The following is a 19,283-nucleotide window of genomic DNA, read 5'->3' as shown; positions in this document are numbered from 1 at the left end:
TATTGGCGAAATTCGCGAAAAATTAATTCCCGCGAAATTTGGATTTTTTGCATTTTAAAAAACGATTTACCCTAAAAAAAATTCTGACTCGTCTAGAACTACATAAAATATATGTAAAGTTCAACTTACCAACTAGGTTCTTGCAAAAATTAAATTTATATTCACAAAATTTTTCGCCAGCTTTATGCTTTGTTTGGTAGATCGCAGGAGCCACTTTATTAATTTTAATTATTTCGACGAGTAACACAGAGGGACGAGCGGTAAAACTGAAAACACTAATCCAATTTGCTAGAAGACATTTAATAGCACATATCATAGTTAAGCAGCTTAAAACATAACCTCGTGAAGTCTGATCGAATAATCATAATGCAACAAGGTGTTTCGAACTTATTCTTTGTGTTTCCATGGTAACTTAGACAAAATATTAGACTAGAATAATATTGACCCTAGCTAAGAAATTAGACGATCAACAAAAATCAACTTAAAACACAAACATGTAAGAATAAGGAATTCACGATTAAAAAAGCTTGCAATTAATTGGGGAAAATTGGATAAATTATACCATGTATTGTATAATTAAACAAGAAAACCTGTCGGTTTGAACACAAAATCCAATCCTAATAAATCAATTAGAACATGGTTAAAACCTGCCTATGCAAAAGTGGGACGGCTTAAACACTCACATATAAGGGGTAGCGGCAGTACTTGCATATAGAAGGTGATGTCGATTAAAAAAACACTGTATATAAAGAACTTTTACTATTTTACTTTTTTTCCAATGTGAGATAGGCTAGGCTCTACATATATATACATTTGATTTGAAAAATCTCAACAACATAACAAATCCAAAATTCTGTACTTCCTTGGCAATAAATTTGTGATGTAACCAATGATGTTGTTGTCTATAATAAAGTGAAACCTTGTGTTTACAATTATATTTGATTGATGTCAAGACTTTTGGGTGAAGCATCATCTGAAAAGGCAAATTTCAAGATGATCGATCATCATAATGGAGATACAAATCATTAGCAACACTGGAAAAAACTTTAGAAATAGAATAAAATGGAATAAAAAATAGAATCAAAGTCTGCAGAATAAATACACCTCTTCACAGTGTCGATATTCCGCGCTATTCCGTTCCGCAAAATATCAATCATCGCTTAAAATATCACGTGATTAAATAGCTTTGGTAGGTAAACTTTTGGTTTCAAAGGGCGATAGCAGTCAGTAACTTTTGAAAAAACAAAATAGTTGTAAATATTTTTTAAAGTTTTTTAAGCAGTTTACAGACCACAAACGGAAATGATCAGAGCTAATATTTTTATTCATATTTTTTAAAAAACACGTGCTCAGCAAATGTGACCATGTGGAGTGTTTTCCTTTCACTTTTGCGCTCCCCTTTTGAGTAGAAAACATCTGATTGGTAGATTCGATAAGCCTAGTACTTACTTCCCAGGGAATTTTATTTTGTGGAACATGCACTGAGAACTAGTTTTTCCCCGCAATACGAGCCAATACAGTTCGGTAAATTAATGCTGAAAAACAATTAATTCTCAAGGAGATAATAAGCATCACCAACATTGCGCATTAAGGTGTATAATAAAAACAAACATTGACATAAATGGTAGAACGGGAGCGTAATGAACAGCGATTAATTAACATGGTATTTACAAGTAAAATCGCATCAAATCTACTAACTTATTCAGTACTCTAGACTGTGGCCAGCTTTGTTTACCTACCATAGGTAGCCATATTGAATTTGGATACTATAACAACGTGAGTTTGCGCATGGCCAAACGACACTGTGAAGAGGTGTATTTCCAAAATGCACCTAATTTAGCTAGCTAGCTAAAAGTTCCTTATAATTGATTCAATCAATATGTTTTAACCTCCAAAATGATATTAAATCAATGTAAAACCATAGTTGAAAGACTAAGATAAGGAATAAATACATACATTAAAATCCACGACAAGTAAACAGTAACCATCCAACATCTAACACATGTGGGATAAGACTCATAATGGCAGAAAAAATCAGTCAAAGTGTTCATTCGGAGTGTGCAGCTATACGGAGTATAACTTCGTATAGCAACATGTTTACTTCGTATAGACGGAAATATTTAAATATCTCAAAGCCGCGAGCGGCGCAGATAGCTTTGAGAGTAATGCCGAGACTGGTTTGGATAGACATTAGCGAATGCAGCATGAGCGTCGACGTCTAAACTAAGCATTCTTATTAAAAATTTACTCTGAGCTATTCCAGTTTAGAAATTGTGCCTAAAACAAGCAAATAATTTGTGTAAGAAGAAAAACGTATAAAATATGAGACAAGCATGAGGAGTACCAATTACCGTGGATAACAGTTCCAGCTAATAAAAGTTCGAGTTAACCGGTGTTCGAGTTACCGGCAGTCCAACTGTATGATGTAGTTTACTATTTGCGTTTTGTATGAAGTTTATTTTTATGGCTTCCATTATATTCATTCTAAGCTTCATAACTTTGTTTTGTATGTTTCTGTATGCAATAAAACTAACCATACAATCAATGACTTTTTATTATGTAACTTTAAAATTGTGTACTTTTATACCAGCCATTGTAAGCCTTAACTCATTACCAATACATCGAATTCTGTTCCTACCAAACATGTCACACTCCGCATACTTAGCATGGCACACTCCATATACTAAGCCTGCACACTCCGTATAGCATACTTCGTATATTAAGCATGTCATACTCCGTATACAAAGCATGTCACACTCCGTATACTAAGCATCTCGCATTCCATATACTGAGCATGTCACACTCCGTATAGAATACTTCGTATATGAAGCATGTCACAGTCCGTATGGCATACTCCGTATAGAATACTCCGTATGGCATAGTCCGTATAGCATACTCCGTATGGCATACCCCTTATAGCAAATTCTGCATACTCCCCATAGCGAATTCTGCATAACATACTCTTGGTATCTCACAATCTGTATGCCATAATCCTTTTTTTGCAATCAAACTAATGTTCCCACACTCCGTATAACTACAATATATCTCGTATGTTTACGATGGATAAAAAGTAGGAAAATGACGTGCTTGTCTTTTTAACTTGTTTCTAATGGTGATTATTTTTTATTTTTTTTCGAAAATAGTTTTAAACAGTCATATATTGCAATATTTCCACTTTAAGAACATTCGTTGGCAGACTCCGTATAGCTAAACCAAACTCCGTATGCAGCTATACGGAGTATTACTCCGTATAGAAACCACACTCCGTACGTCACAAAAGTACGGAAAGCGAAATATGCGCCTTTTCCACAAAAATGAATAAACGGTGCGCCATTGAACAACTTTTCGTTCCTGAAGTTTCGTTTCCAAACACTAGCCACCTAAGGCGTGAGTCGGTAACTTGTACAGAAATATGAAATACGTTTATATTTAGCTAGACTTAACTACACTATAATAAATACAACTATATGAGCACTAGATCTTAAGATATTCTTTTAAAAATCAATGTCAACCCACTTTATAAAAAAATTTTTTACCGATTCGGCAACTTTCTCATGTAATCTCGTACATGAATTGGCTCCGCGTAAAATATTCATCAATGTGTTCATTTTTTATTCCGAGACGAAGAAAGGCTAAACCAAACACACATATTCCTGCGGATTGTGTGAACAAAAATACTGAACTATATGTTTCTTCGTCCTGGTAGTATGAATTTAAATGGTTTCTCGCACTGCTCACTTAATTTAATTCGACGCCCTGCTCCGCTACAAACTTGCGGAGTATTATGAGATTATCAACAAGATAATAAAAATTCCCAGGTAATAAATCTCGCGAATTTGATCTCCGGAAAATTACGATCCATGAAACACTTTAATTTCGGTTCAACCTCAACCTTAAAATAGCCATTTTTTAAGCCATATTATTAAAGAGGCTACGAACCGGTTAAAATGCTCACATTCCGTATATCTCGCGCACATATTAAAAATCCGGCAAACCCGTTTTGCGCAATAAACAGACTAGCGCACTTTGCTTGCTGGTTCAATATTATTTTTCGAAAAGTATAATACAATTACAAAAAAATATTTCAGCGAGACTCATTCTGCATGAAAACATGACCAAGGCTGGAGAAGATAAAAATTCTAGATATATGTTCGAGTCTGTAAATTACATACATGCCGGTAAAGTGGTTTGTTTTTCGGCGTCATCAGCTCGACTTTCGTGTAAGTCATTAAAGTCGAAAACCAACAGCCATTTCGTAGCCCCTTTAATCAGATCTTACTTTGTTCCATGGATAATTAAACATCGCATTAAAATTTTTCCCGCAATTATGTCCAATTCAGTGACCGAACATTTGTGGAAACTGGCTGCAATAACAACTTTTACGCAATCACGGACACATTAAAATACCAGCGCCTGTTTGGATTTTTAGGATATGTCATAATTTTTTTAATGACACCACACAGAAGTATAAAAGGCTAGTCCAGTAAGATTCACTGCATTGGATTGAGAAGTTGGGAAGTACGCAGAAAAATTGTTACAAAGTTTAATAAGAATCGTGCTACTCATTTTGTTTATGGTGGGTCTGGTTTAAAAATATTACTCATAAAACAAATACTTGGTATTTTAGTATTAGTATAGATTTATTTGTTATTTTAGACTGATTTGATAGCGGGAAGGAAGCTGGGGAATGGTGAGTAGAACAATTATTTGTTTACTTGTTAAAAAATGCATGTTAATATTTCACCGTAGAAACGTTGTGTTACATATGTCAGAAAGATTTGTAAAAAGAAACATTTTATCACGCACTATGTATAAACTAGTAAGTATTTTTGCTTGTTTTTTCTTTCTTTCTTTTGTTAGTATACATAATACCGTCGAATCTTACATTGTGACTAACAAAACGACATGAAGAAACAGTTTGACAGTTATATGCTCTGGAAATACGTTTTCTCGGGGTTGTTCTGTAGTTTTTTATTCGGCTTTATACAATATATAATCAATCTCAATGTGAAATAAAGTTTTGCTTTTTCCGCCAAATACTTGTCAACAAATCAAGTAATATGCATAGCGGAAATGATACTTTCGAAACAAAATATCGTTGTAGGATAGTTTTACAATTAAATTTCTTAAGCATGCTTTAGGAAGACATTTCTTTGCGTGCACTAGCAACGTGGTATCTTACAATCACCAGTCTACATAAAGTGTGGCTAACCTTAAATTGGCGCATTTTTTCATTTTCTGTGTCCCTACTAAACGTCACACTTTGAAGAGATAAGGTTTCTTTTAGTAAAGGCAAACCTATTGTGCCACGAAGACTCGGTTAAAGATATCCCATTTTTATTTGAAATATTATCTAGATAGAGCTAATGGCATAAATCGAATAAAATGATGCTATCGAGCATCCTCAGCATGTCAGAACTGTACACTGATTTTTAGCGGGACATATGCAGCTGATTCAAAAGAAAGACTCGCCTTAATAATTAATTTGAGAATATAATAGCAAAACGTATGTTTCAGTCTTGTAATTAAAAAATTAAAACCAACCTTCTCTTAATTATAATTTTATATTTTATCTCACTTTAGATTGCTGGGGTTTTGCACTGCAATGGTCTGATAATACGCAAGTAAACAATGTCTATTTTAACTTTCAAAACATGGTAAGTCTTCCTTAACCCTGAAGTGAATTTCTTTTAATATGAATGATGTTTCATCCTATCAAATCCATACCTTTTAGCTGCTCTTAATGTCCTGGGGTGGCTCCCGGAAAGTCAATAACTTAGACATGATGTTTGAGAAAAGGTTTTTTTTGTCTGTATGGTTATAAAGATGAACCATTGGTTTTACTGAAACAATAACGTTCTTTGCAGCTCTTTGTTGTAGTGGAAAGCAGCGTGACATAATTTAAAATTTGATATCTAAAATTACATTTTTTCAGGAGAAAGATTTTATGAAGATTCTTTACCTTCAGCATCAAAGTTACCAGATTGACAGCATCACCTACTGGTCCAACGTATGGTATGAAGATCTTAACACCAAGTCAGTTGCTATTACTAGCATTTGTTAGTTTTTTATAAGTTATCGCTATTATTTGCATCTCTTGTTTTTAGCACACTGTGTATTTGAATCATTGGCAGATATAAATGCTGGTAAGGCATTTAAGCCATATTCTAGGATCTCAGGACTCAACTTCGACAGTTACGGGATGAATGTTAATGTCTGGAAAAAATTATTTATCATCATGAATTTTCTTGAGTGTGTATTTCCCAGATCAGAGTAACGAAAATTAATCATCACAGAAACTAATCGACCGTTTCCAAAGAATAGTGATTAAGGACTAGTTGAAATGTGACGCCCTTTTTCCACACCTTTGGCTATAGGTGTCGTTGGGTCCACTTCCTTACTTCATTATTTGCTACTTTTTTCATGTTGGAAATTCAGAAAAAACGAATGCGTGTGAAATGTGTTGTGCCAGGTAATGCTTTTTTGCTTTTATGTGTCCTCGCCAAAAAAAATTGTATGACTATGTATTAAACGTACAGAGATAAAATAATATCTTTTTATTATGTCTATGGACTTACAAAGCGCATAAAACAAAGTTTATAAATCTAGACTAAATGCGGATTGTTAGTGCAGTGCAGTTCCACTCTTTTTTATAAGCATATCAGGCTGGGATTTCAGGTTTAAAGCAATGGGTTTATTGTTTAGAACAATAGACAAATAAAAATACTTGTTATAAAAAAAATATTATTCTCGGACTAAATATCGAGATGCTCTAAAATATCCCCCTTCAAAATGCTTCGTTGGTTAAAAAAAAGCTTGTTAAAACTTGCATTATTAACTTACTAATTAAATTTCCATGCCTATTATAACTTGTTTGCTATGTCCGAAATATAAAATCTAATAAAACAGATGGATGGAACTATATATAACGTATGGACAAAGACGTTAATTTTTAAAAGGGTCTTTTGAATCTATATTATAATGCCCATATACGTCTGTCTGTCTGTCTGTCTGTCTGTCTGTCACGCAAAATGGTAGCTTAGCTGCGCAAGTAGCGAGAAGCTCGCAATGCGGTATAAAAAGGACGGTGAACCCGTGGATTATTCCACGGGCTAACGACTAGTTACGAAAATCTTTGGACGCGCATCTTATAATTTTGATGCGTATAATAATAATTGTTAACATAACTGCCAAAGAAGGTTTATTTTTCATGGATACAATAAACAAAACCGGCGAAGCTATTTTGAAGTTCAGAGGCCATTCGAAATAAAGTTCAAGAGCCCTAACCACGGCAGTTGTTACTAGCTTACAGGGCTAGTATTAAAAAAGAGACGTAAGTGACTATCTTTGTCCTTTTGGACATTTTTGAAGTCACTATCCCTCATGTATCATATTAACCATTATTTATGCTTGTGGAGCAAATATTTTAGTTGATTGATAAAGTCTATACTTTCTCGAATTTAGAAGTGTAGAAAATTCCTCACAAACAATAATGCGATCAAGTGCGCGGGATGCAAATTATGCTAACCCGATGCTGGCATAATTTTCCCAGTCGGCAAATTTCACGTGATACCTTTAAATTAATGACAGGTCCGTACTTTTCATGGTAGCCATAATGATTTGAGGGAAAACACGCCGTTCACGCAGTCACCTTTTCATAATTAAGGGCTGAATTTTTCGTAGAATCTTTATTTTCTAACTTCAAACCTGTCATATTGTGTAGTTTTAGATGAGTTTTTGCTAGTTTAGCTATAACTTAATTTAGATACTTGTAGTTCTTGTTTAATCGAAGCTTCTATTGTTAGAGTTTGACCATGAAACGTCCATGTTTTCCCTCAACTGAAAGTTGTACCACGCGACATTCCGACCGGGAGAATATGAACAGGAACATTTGTTGAAGTATAAGCTTTTCTGATTTTATTTTTTTGCCAACACATCGCTGCAGTATAAAAAGTTTTAAGCAAATTGCTCACCTGCCTGGGTTGACACATCTAAATTCGTCACTAGGTCTCTTGATGTTTTCTTTATACGAATACACAAATTGTCAACAAATTCATTTCCGATAATCCCTGGGCCCGATGTCGATCATGCCCGTAATTTTTTGTGTGACCTGCTTTGTTGTGTTTTTTGGCGAAGGAATATGAATGAATCTACACTTAAATTTTTCGCAAGGTTTCTTTTTCAAAAAATATTATTTGTTCGTATGTAGTCTGACAATCAGTCTCTCTTCAAGTTCGGGGCATGACCAGGCAGGGTTTTAAATTTTTAAAAAAATAGGTTTAAGAACCTTAGCGAGCTTGTATGCCGTTACATTAAAGCAAAATTCATACAGACTTCTTTTGCAAACTAGTTATATTATAGTCTCCTTATTATTGTGTTTTCAAGTTAATGTTGTCTTCAAAACTTGCCCTTATGTTAATTTTTGTAAGTCTCTAATTCTATACAAAGCGCATGTGTTGTCCTGTACCTTCTTTTACCAGAATTTTATATTTTTATCTCCCAAAAGTTGGGACGTTTGAAAGTTCTCACCAATAACAAAAGAGAAAATATATGGAGATTACGTACTTATCTGATTTGTTCTTATAAAATAAGAAAACGTGATGTGATCACACCTTGGTAGTGAAGGCGAGCATAATATACACAGCTGTATTGAATTGCTAGGTGATACAACTTTAGTAATCACAGTCTCTCGTAAACAATGGTAATATTCAATTCTATATTGATAAGTTTGTACGATCAAAAATTGTACGCTTAGCATACGGCTGCTCAGTTACTAACTTACCATACCTTTTTTTGCGGAAAACAATGTTATGATAAATTGAACCAATAAACCACGAGATTTGTGTTTAACAAAACGTACTAATTCATTTTTTTAGAATGACTACCATTGTACAGACAAAGCGGAAATCATGAAAAGATTTTAATAGATAAACTGTCAAATGAATTTCTTTAAAAAGCCTGAATAAATACAGTGCGACCCTAATTAAGCATACATCATACATTTCTTAATATACTCTTAATTAAACCTCTCCAAAGCAGACAATCTTAAGACTGAAATACACTATCGTTTTTCAATGATCATTTTTCCAATTATGTGTATAATATGTTTCTAATTAACCAAACTTTAACATACTTAAGCCACCATAAGATATAGTGTGAGGAGAGAAGAAAAAAAGGAAAATTAAGAATTGAGGGGAATTTTCAAACTTTAAAACTCAGAGAAGACTTGCAGTATGGCAGCCTACCCCAAGTGTTGGAGCTTATTAACGCCTTTTTATATTTCTAGCCAATGATCAATTGTAAGTCTGTAATGTAATTAGTTTTTACCATTTTTTCGGGCTTAATAAGATTGAAGCAAAAAAAAAAGAAGAGATAAATGAAAAACACGAAGTATTAAGTGTTTCCTTCTTAGCATGCTCCATCGTCGTACAAGACAAATTGTCGCGTTTACATTGGCATTCAAACGAATATATACATAGGTGTTCTAATAAATTTTAGAAGCACCAAATCTAACCTGTCTTCCCTTTGTGTGCATCTAGAGCGCTTTTGATAAGTTATTTAGCAGGAATTAAATGATTTAGTTGATTATCTGTACTCGCGTCTGAGATGTGTGCCAGATGAGAATAGGTTGTTATCTTCATATTACAATCTTTGAAGCTGCACCGTTCTTGAAAATTGTGCGAATCAGTTAGCAAAGATTTTAGTTCAAACTCCAGATTATACACTAATTGTCTTGAATATATTAAATCCGCTGACAGCTGTACTGGCTAAAACACCTGGTAACTGACGATGCCAATGTATCTCCTTCACGTCTGTTTGACCCTAAAAACGTACAAAAAACGTATCCGCGTGACTTATTTTGATAAAAAAAAAAAATTGTCAGAAACATTATTTGTCTGAATATATATTTAAAAAATGGTGAGACAAAACTTTTCGCTTGGATGATTTTGTATGTATTTTAATCACTAATATTAATTATTTATTTGTTCGTTTCTTATCACCAATGATTATTCTCAACATTTCGATGAAGTTGTATCTCTCACATTTCGTTTACCGTTTGATATCACAGCCGTTATTACGCATGCTTTGTTTTAAAATGGCCGATTAACACAAGTTCTGCTATATGAAATATCGATATAAATAATACAAATATAATATAAAATATAAAAATATATATATCCATATAAAAAGTGCGTCTTTGTTTATATTTTTTCCTTTCTTTTTAAATCACGATAAACAACAAATATGTGAACTTAACAGAACACGTGTGAATCAATAAAATGACCTCACCAACAAATATCTACTTTGCTCTGCTGCACCTACTTACCATATGTATAAACAACAACTGGGGTGGTAACTGGTTTGCATCCATCGACATTTCTTCGTTTTCATCATCTTTCTCTACAGCCAAATCCCAGATGGTAACCTGGTTGTCAGCACCGGACGCAGCAAACACTGTAGCGTCTGTTGGATGCCATTCCACTGACGTTACGTAGGCGCTGTGGTGTTTAAACGTAGCAACCGGACAACCACTTTGAAATTGGCGTAAGTCCCACACCTTAATGATGCCATCGTCACCTCCAGATAGTATGAATGGATCATTTCTAAATTTTTTTAATTAAGGCTGTCTGAAAATGAGGTTTACGCTTCATTGCTGGAAGATCCTTCGTGTACGCATGACGATACCCAGTCACGCAAAAGCCTTCATAAAAGTACAAATAAGATAGAAAAAACTGCGTGGCCATCGATCTAATAATTTGTGATAGTTACTGAAAAAATGACTGGGTTTTTGTTTCAGGAAAGTAAAACAACATTGAAAAACAATTCCAAACTTTTCGTAAATGAAAAAATCATCAAGAATGCCTTACACGCTTTTTATAAGAATATATACTATAAGAATATCGAGGCCGAGAAATGGGTTAAAAATTAAGAATATCCTAAGAATATACCCAGGCTCGACCTTTCGTTTTAGATATGAAAATTTTTATGATGCACAAATTTTGATTAGAAGTTTAATTTCTTATACTGTATGTTTATTTTCTTGTCAGATCACCTGTCTTTTACAATTTCCTTAATTACTTTCCACTATCTTTTAACCATCTTTGGGCATATTAAGGGTAATTACATGCTTTCCGGCTGTGGCCATGTTAAGAATATTTTTAACAATATTTGAGGCTGAGATTTGTCAAAAAGTTAAGCGCGTCATCCTCTAAATTAAAGAGGGCCCTGGGTACTTATTTAAGTAAACACAATCAACAACTATCTTACCTATTCCACGATATTACGTTCACATCAGCGTCGTGTGCTTGTACAGTAAGCATGCATGCTTTATTCCCAACCGCCCTCGCATCCCAAATTCGAACCGTCTGATCAACAGAACAAGACGAAAAAACCTAGAACAAAACCAGATCGTGGAGAAGTTAATAATAACTTGCGTTTGACGCACAAAACGCTGCGGGATTAACTCAAACAAGAGAAGAAGCTTTAACACACAAATCCCATTTTTTGTTCAAAACAAATAGCCTGCTTTAGTTCAAAGAAAACTAACATTGCTTTCGTTCGGACTCCACTGTATATCTTCAACTGAATCCGTGTGTGCATTCAAAGGTCGTTGATCGACGTGCCAGCTACCGTCGTCTCTAGCTTGCCACAAGTGAATATTCTTATTGCAAGAGCCAGTCGCTAATCTAAATATTATAAAAGAAAGGTGTACTGAATGAGATTAGGCTAGAAGCATGACAACAAAATTATTCAGTGAAAATAAAATTTATCCGCCATATTTGATATGTGATCTCATAATTAGTTCCGAAACTTCAACGGCTACGACATCATATTGATGGAAAACCTCACCTTCCAGGAATTGTTGGAGACCAATCCAATGCAAAGCCTTCAGCCTGGAAAGTATATTATTATAACTAATTATAAACTAAATTACGGATGATTTTATGAAAAAATCGGTATTTTCCTTAACGCAGAAAGAGGATTACAACATTTTAAAGCAAGTATGAGATAATATTATAGATTATCACCTGGTGTCCAGAAAAAGAAAATATCGGTTTGACACCATCTACTGCTGTTTGATGTTGAGGTACTCCGGGAAGGTCTAGACTTTCCAACTGTTTCGTAACGTCCCACAGAAAAACATTTCCAGTCTCTGACCACGATGCAGCTAATTTTTTATTGGCGACCTGTGCATACTGAGGGAAAAAAAGATTTTATTACTGTGGTAAACTATACCGATTTTATCTTTTTTCTATGGACGCCTTTGTCGTTAAGTGTTGTTAAAAAAAAGTAAGTAAAAAAATTTACATAACCAAATAGTTACCCTAACTCTGTTCACACCTCCGACATGAGTGAGACTAACAGTTTTCAACTTTGGTCCATCCTCTTCATCCTCTATGTAGCTATCTTCGGAATCACCTTTAAAAAGTGAGTAATTAAATCACGACGACTTAAAAAACAAAGAAAATGACCATATGGAGGAGGGAGCTTTTAAGAATGGACATAAACAAATATCCAATTCTCACAACGATATATCCGTATAAAATAAACGAAGAAGCTTTCCTACTTTCATCGTCGGTTATTTTGACAAGATCAACCATTTTCATCACAATCAAATGATTAGGCTTCCCATCCGTTTGCGTCCCACACACCATATATGACGTCATGGGAAACTACAAAAATTATTATAAAAATAGGAAAATAGTTGCTACATTGTGGTGAAAGTATAATGTTCTGTTATATTGTTTAGTCCTGATATGAATAAAAAGTAGAAAAATTAACTTATAAAAAACAAATTGTGACATACTTCAGTTCTGTTGTCTCCAAGTTCATCTGGGATAATATCAAAACTTAGACATGGTGCTCCAGTCTGTGCCTATGTAATTAAAGTTTAAAAATTATTGCCATATGTTTTATCCTGAGAAACCTTTGCGATTTTCGGAAATTATAGGACGTTTCCGAACAAAATTTTAATTCTCAACTTAATTTAACAATTCTGCTTTTCTTCACTTTTCCAACTTAATAAATAAGATGTTCTCAAAAAATACCTGACAGACTTTTTCATAAATAACTTCTCAAATCAGTTTTATTTTCCCTAAAACATTTTTTAACATGGTTAACAGTACATGCAGATTAAAATGGCATTTTTATTTGTAGATTCTATATAAGGCAACAAATATGTATACTCAAAAAAAAAGATTTACATCTAAATTTTTAGCCTATTTTTCAAATTTCCTGAAATATCATCGATTTTTAAACTTATTAAGGCATGCAACCGACACTGTAAAATATATCCTAAATAAAAACATTTATACAGATTTTTCGACTTAATGTTGAACCATTTAATTAAAAATAAATAAGAACATGCAATGTGGCTTTGTCAACAATCAAAATAAAATGATGAAGGCTCGTGGATGCTGGATATAGTATTCATAAAATAGTCTTATTGGATAGGTGAGAAGCCATCGCTTATTCTAAAAATTATATTTAGTATGGTATTCTGCTCAAGGTCTAAGTTTTGTTAAAACGGAAGCATTGTACATTTTGAGATCAATTTGGACCCAAAGGAATACTACGTGCGAACACATTAAAATTTTCATTTTGTGTCATGTGTTCGCCATTATGTCGCCATTATGTTCGGAATAAGTTTTTCATTTACGGTGTTAATTTTTTTCGAAATGATTGAATGTAGTAATGGTTCATAAAATTAAAAATTTGGAAGATCTGTCCTCCATAACATGTTGTTGATTTATAAAAAAAACTGACCTAAAGAAGAGGAAAGAAGAAAACGAAAGACACAGGTGTGATAGCAATTGTAAACACCAGATATTTAACTTACAGCATGGTACATTTGATAGGCACTTTTGTCAAAAGTTAGCTCTTCATCGTCACCCATTGTCTGTCCAGGCAGGTACACTTTCTAAAATCAAACAACTGGTTTCAAAATAACAGAAATACTAAGCATATCTTTAAATCAGTCGAAGAAACAGCTACAACCATAGACAAAAAAATGAAAAATAGACAGTTTTATGTTATTAAACACGAACAAAATAATGAAACAAAGGCAGTTTTTTGTTCTTTTAAACATGAACAAAATAAAACAACGACAGTTTTTCTGGAGCCGGCAGCCTGGAGCCGGCAGTCTGCAGAGTCGCCACCTTTGCGCACAAGTAGGTTAGGTAGAGGGCATGAGAATAGCATTTGTTCGCGCGCCCTCACAAGGAAATAATCCATGTCGCGAACGATGAAGGTTGCGAAATTCGGGAAAAACGGTCGTGCTGACGTCAGTAACAATTTGCATGTTTCAAAAAAATGGATTTAGCCAAATAACCTAAAGTCTGAAATCCAAGTACGCTGTAAAATTCAACAAGTTAACGTAATTCAAAATGCACAACTCTAATAGAGAAACAATATAAGTGATCACTTGCAGCGGCCACATTCCAAAATAGCTGTGCTGTTTCATTGTATTTTGTCCATGACTGTAAATATAAAACAGCACAGTCTGGGAAAATGTTATATTTGAATAAAAAAGTTATTATAATATCAATATTGATGATAATTATCAACGAGGAGGAAGTATACAGTTCTAAATAGCAACTGCCTTTAAAAGAGATGAGCCTAGTGAGTCCTTATCAACATTCTACAAAAAACATTCAAACTGGCAGAATGACTGTTTCAATGAGTACAACCATACCTCTTCCGCCACTTCGGTTTTTCCTTCATCGTCTGTAAATAAAAGAAATTGTCATATAAAAAAACACACTATAAGTAACACTATTTCGAACAATAAAATAAATTCAAAGCTAGGACATTAACCGAGAACCGTTTTTAAATACTAAAAGAATAAATCACCAGAATAAACGAGAAAACAATGAGAACAACAACAACAAAAACTTTTTGCTATAAACAAAGTAAACAACCGAGCTGAGAGATCATAATATTATTTGTATATGCCAAAATATATATATACCATCTTCCATTGTGTCATCTACAGCATTGTCGTCATCTTCTGCACTTTCTAATTCTTCCATACATTCATCTAAAAAAATCATTAATAACTAAAAACAGAACAACACATACTACATAAGCTTTCATAAGTTACTTAACTGTATAACAGCTGTTTAAGAGAACAAGACCAAAGAATATTGATGGACATCAAAGTATTGCCTCAGGTTAAAGGCAATAGGTGGCAGAGGTCAAGACTTTAATGTAATAGTTAACAGTTTTACTGTTGTAAGTTTGAAAGTATTATTTTTTACTGTTATATTTTATCTTATTTTATCTTATTACTATATTTGTTAACATTTTGTGTCTTAAAGTTCATAAAAAGGTTCTAAATAAGATAAATTTCACATAATTTATCAAAATTTGTGAAATAGAGTAGTAAAATACCTTGTGAGAAAATTTAACAATAATGCCCGTCAGAGCCATTTTAACACTGGCTTTTATTACGTCAACTAGGTCAAAGGGTGCAAACTTAAGCTTTAAAGGGCTGGCGTTATAAGGGCTGGCATAACAAGGGCCAGTGTAATAAGGGCCAACATGGTATTTATTAAAAGCAATATGATGAAAATATAGCAATACAGTATTCAGCAACCACGTAGTTAATTTTGCTCTGTATTTTTCTGATCGTGTAAATAGACTAATTTCCATTTCCATTTCGTTTTGCAAAATATACGTACCAAAACTATTAAATAATATGAAAACGAGAATAGTTATAAGCAAACTTTTATTTTACTTGCAATATTTACAAAATTAGTTTGTCATAAAATCTAGTTATTTAAATTTGGTATAGCATCTGCCAGACACTCATAGTTTGTTTTTATTCTAGGTGTAAAATGAGCTAGGTATACTAGCTAGCTTTGAATATGATGTAGCAGTAGCTATCTTATTTGTCACAAATGTAAAATTTCAAGTGGTGGTGTTGTTGGCAAATATTTTATGTCCAAGTTATTGAGTGTAATCTTATTTTTCAAATATGTAGGGAATTATTAACTCATTACTTACAAACTGTAATGTTAACAATCACAATGCTTGATACAAATGTATGATTAGGTTTAATTTTCTGAACTGATCAAAGTAATATGAAGTGACACTGACCATTAGTAAACTGCAACCATTGGTAGGTTAGATCCAGCTAGCTACCCAGCCTACACCAAAACTAACTTAAAATCCACAATATTATAACCTTTTTTTGTCACACCACCACTAACAATACCCTCTTTATAAAACTGTGCTAATAACTATTTTGTGAAACAAGTTACAAGCTGCAAAAGTCAACAATTTATTGATGAAATCTTTAAACTTGCATGTAAACAACCAGAATGCCGAAATTCGCTTATAACTAAATCTTTGTTTCATGTCATTCTTTATTTTAAGACATATTTTGCGGAATGAAAACGGATATGGAAAGAGGCCTATTGTGCAATGAATTACAATAGAGGCTCTCCAGGTGAAGAGAAATTGAGTACGTTTGCTATGCTGTAATTTTCAGTTTTCAACAGCATTTTCAGGATAACATTTTCTTACGTATATCCTTCAGTTTTTAAAATAAAATAGGGACCTCAAAAAAATTTGCTAACAGGGTGATTATGCATCTTCAGGGCATGATAAAAAACTTCTCCCCTGCCTCTAGTAACATAATTTGATAATTCTCTAAACCTCAACTAAATGCAAACTATATATTTTATTTGAAGAAAAAATGACTCCACTCCAAAATAAAGGTTGAAATAGCTGGTCTATGGGATACTGCTTACATTTTTCTGCCTGTTGATTTGCATGAGTGGTTAAGTCAATTTTGAACCTTTTTTGCTAAAATTTTGTATTTGTTTGCCAGCTCATGGGGAATAGTATATATTCTTTTTTATGACAGTGTATCCTTTTACAAATATTTGCATTCTAACTTTAAGTACCTTCTACCAATTTACATGTGTTTTTAGAGTTTATTTATGTATATAAATATTCTTAAATAATACACGCTATTAAAACTGGTTGTAATAATATCATGTACTAAAATGAGAATTTAAAATGGTTTAAAGTAAACCCATAAACATATAGATAGACAGTATTCCATAGACCAGTCCATTTCAAACTTGATTTTTGATTGGGCATGTTTTTGATTTTTGTTGAGCGAGTTTATTTTTTCACAAATACAACACTAGCCAGGAGACCCAGCATTTATCACTATGAAGTCATAATAGTTAAGGTGGAAAAAATAGCATGCCAACTGCGCAATACTAATTATCACCTCACTGTGAGCATGTTGTTTTAAAAACAAACATTACGTTTTTGAAATTTAAATAATATTCTTGTATATATGCATTTTTCTTGAAACACATAAATACACTTGAAACACCTATTATGCATTTGAAACACGCTGGAATCCAAAATCTATTTGTGAGGTGGTTCTTTAAAACACGAAAAACTGTCTGTATCAATCAGCTGTACAGCACTTCAGAGAAATAATAGTATACACCGAGTTCAGTAGCATAACATTTTATGTAGTTAAGCTTAAAAAATTAATTTTAATAGGTTTAGCTAAGCTACCTTCTTTGTTATTGTCGCTTGTATTAACCTCGTGGGATTTCTTCTTCTTCTTCCCAGTAGCCATATTGGAAGATGCTTTATCCAAAATGCGATTCCGTGGTTTTAAATTTAAATTATTATTAGAATTACGTCATTCATTATGACGTATTTTTTCCACTGGATACTTTTGTAGATTGTAAAGAAAAACAGAAATATATATTCGAATCCATGAAAGATGTCAATGTAAAAGTTAGATATCTCGAGATAAAATCATTATCATTTCCCTGTTTATCAAAAAGATAAATCATTCGGAGTTGCTGGTGAGTTTTCAGTTATAATAAAAAAATTGATCTTTTGACCAAGAAAAACAAAAAGCAGTAGTCTTCTTTAAAAAAGAAAATCTTTGTGTGTTTTACCAACTTAATTTTTTAGATATTAATTTAAAAAATCACAAGATTCTCTTCGAATAAATCAAGAACAAGGAGTCCCCAACAAATCCTTTGGTCCGGAACTCCTTTTGTGTTTTTTGGAAAAATATCTTTTTGGTACGAAGTTTTGTCCCAGCTGATAACTAAACGGTTTGTTTGGGTGACGAAAACAACTATCCGTCATGTACTTGCTTGGATTGGCGTAAAACCTTGTTGCCATCCGTTATTAGTGGCAATGTCGCAGATGTATCCTGGAAATCTTTATCGTCGCGATACACTTTATCTCCTTTTTTCATTTTGGAACATGAAGTTGTTAGCAAGGAGGTTACTTTGGAAGATAACCAAATGTAGAACGATCTTGTGTAGCCTGTAACATCCCTTGAGCCCGCGGGCCTTTGCCTCATCTCTTAATTGTTTCACGGTATATGCATTCATATCCTCTTTATTATATGAATGTTAGAGCTCAACCAACAACATTTCTGGGACAGACTTCGACTAGGGGATTTTCCCTTTATTGTGCAATGAAGCGTGGCGCCATTTCTAGAGCAGTTTACTCATTTGCTGTATGATGTGCGTGCGCGACTGTCACAGAACATACATTTTACTATCTCTAGGAAGACAATTTGGTTGTGGAAAGACCAAAAGTTATAGGATCAACATATTTAAGTAAAAAATTCCAACCTCTCATAAAACCAAAACCAAAAAAATCGGCGTTTTCGGGAAGAGTCGGCTTGGCTGCTGAAAAAAAAAGTTTTCATCCATAATCAACATTGTCTCTAAAAAAGAAGAAAATCATGCGACATCTGTGGTTGAAGAGTTCCCTGAATACGATCCTTCTGTCATTTATGATGTACCAATGGAGCAGGAGCAGTTTAATGACGCTGCTGCTCAACTACCAATAAAATCTGGGTAAATCGGGGATCTGGGTAATAAGTGCGTCTTAAGGAAGCCATATTTAATGCCGAAGTATTTTAAATAAGAGTTAATTTTAAAATTTAAAAAAAATATATATATATATATATTTTTAAACTTTAATTACAGGTGGTAAATAAAATTATTTATATATTATATAAAAACTAGTTAAAAATTTTTCGTGAAGATGATGTAGACTAAAAAGATTCGAGAAGGAGATAGCTGCGAGAACGAAAAAAGAGAGGACTGTTGGGGACTTGATGCCTAATGTGTGCCAGCGATTAGAACAAACAAACAACAAATTTTAAATAAAATTTTAAACCACGGAATGGCATTTTGGATAAAGCATCTTCCAGCCATATTGAAGGTTTAAAGTGACGATGGGCCAAAGTAGATTTGTCCTCCAGCAAAGTAAAC

At 33.4% G+C, this 19,283-nt stretch overlaps 1 protein-coding gene across 1 annotated transcript; it reads right to left on the bottom strand.

Moving 5' to 3' along the window:
- Positions 1 to 9,373: 9,373 nt before the first annotated feature.
- On the bottom strand, positions 9,374 to 19,283 carry LOC130654998 (glutamate-rich WD repeat-containing protein 1-like). Its single transcript, XM_057457701.1, has 14 exons — positions 19,231 to 19,283; positions 17,548 to 17,615; positions 14,972 to 15,040; positions 14,696 to 14,727; positions 13,841 to 13,921; positions 12,809 to 12,877; positions 12,569 to 12,674; positions 12,326 to 12,420; positions 12,030 to 12,197; positions 11,851 to 11,894; positions 11,549 to 11,687; positions 11,269 to 11,393; positions 10,328 to 10,604; positions 9,374 to 9,822 (listed from the first exon to the last, which is right to left on the bottom strand). The coding sequence occupies exons 2-14, from the start codon at positions 17,609 to 17,611 to the stop codon at positions 9,718 to 9,720; spliced, it is 1,374 nt and encodes a 457-aa protein (XP_057313684.1). The 5' UTR covers positions 17,612 to 17,615; positions 19,231 to 19,283; the 3' UTR covers positions 9,374 to 9,717.

Source organism: Hydractinia symbiolongicarpus, chromosome 8, assembly GCF_029227915.1.
Source record: "Hydractinia symbiolongicarpus strain clone_291-10 chromosome 8, HSymV2.1, whole genome shotgun sequence".
In the NCBI taxonomy this organism is placed as follows: Eukaryota; Metazoa; Cnidaria; class Hydrozoa; order Anthoathecata; family Hydractiniidae; genus Hydractinia; species Hydractinia symbiolongicarpus.
The sequence above is the reverse complement of the archived record's forward strand: the minus strand, read 5'-3'. Positions and strand labels throughout refer to the sequence as shown.

Bases quoted from the DNA above. Each gene is read 5' to 3' on its own strand.
- LOC130654998 (XM_057457701.1), bottom strand. From the start codon at position 17,611: ATGGCTACTGGGAAGAAGAAGAAGAAATCCCACGAGGTTAATACAAGC. The intron at 12,421-12,568 runs GTAGGAAAGCTT...CACTTTTTAAAG, and splicing joins CAAAATAACCGACGATGAAA to GTGATTCCGAAGATAGCTAC. The intron at 11,688-11,850 runs GTGAGGTTTTCC...TATAATATTTAG, and splicing joins TCTCCAACAATTCCTGGAAG to ATTAGCGACTGGCTCTTGCA.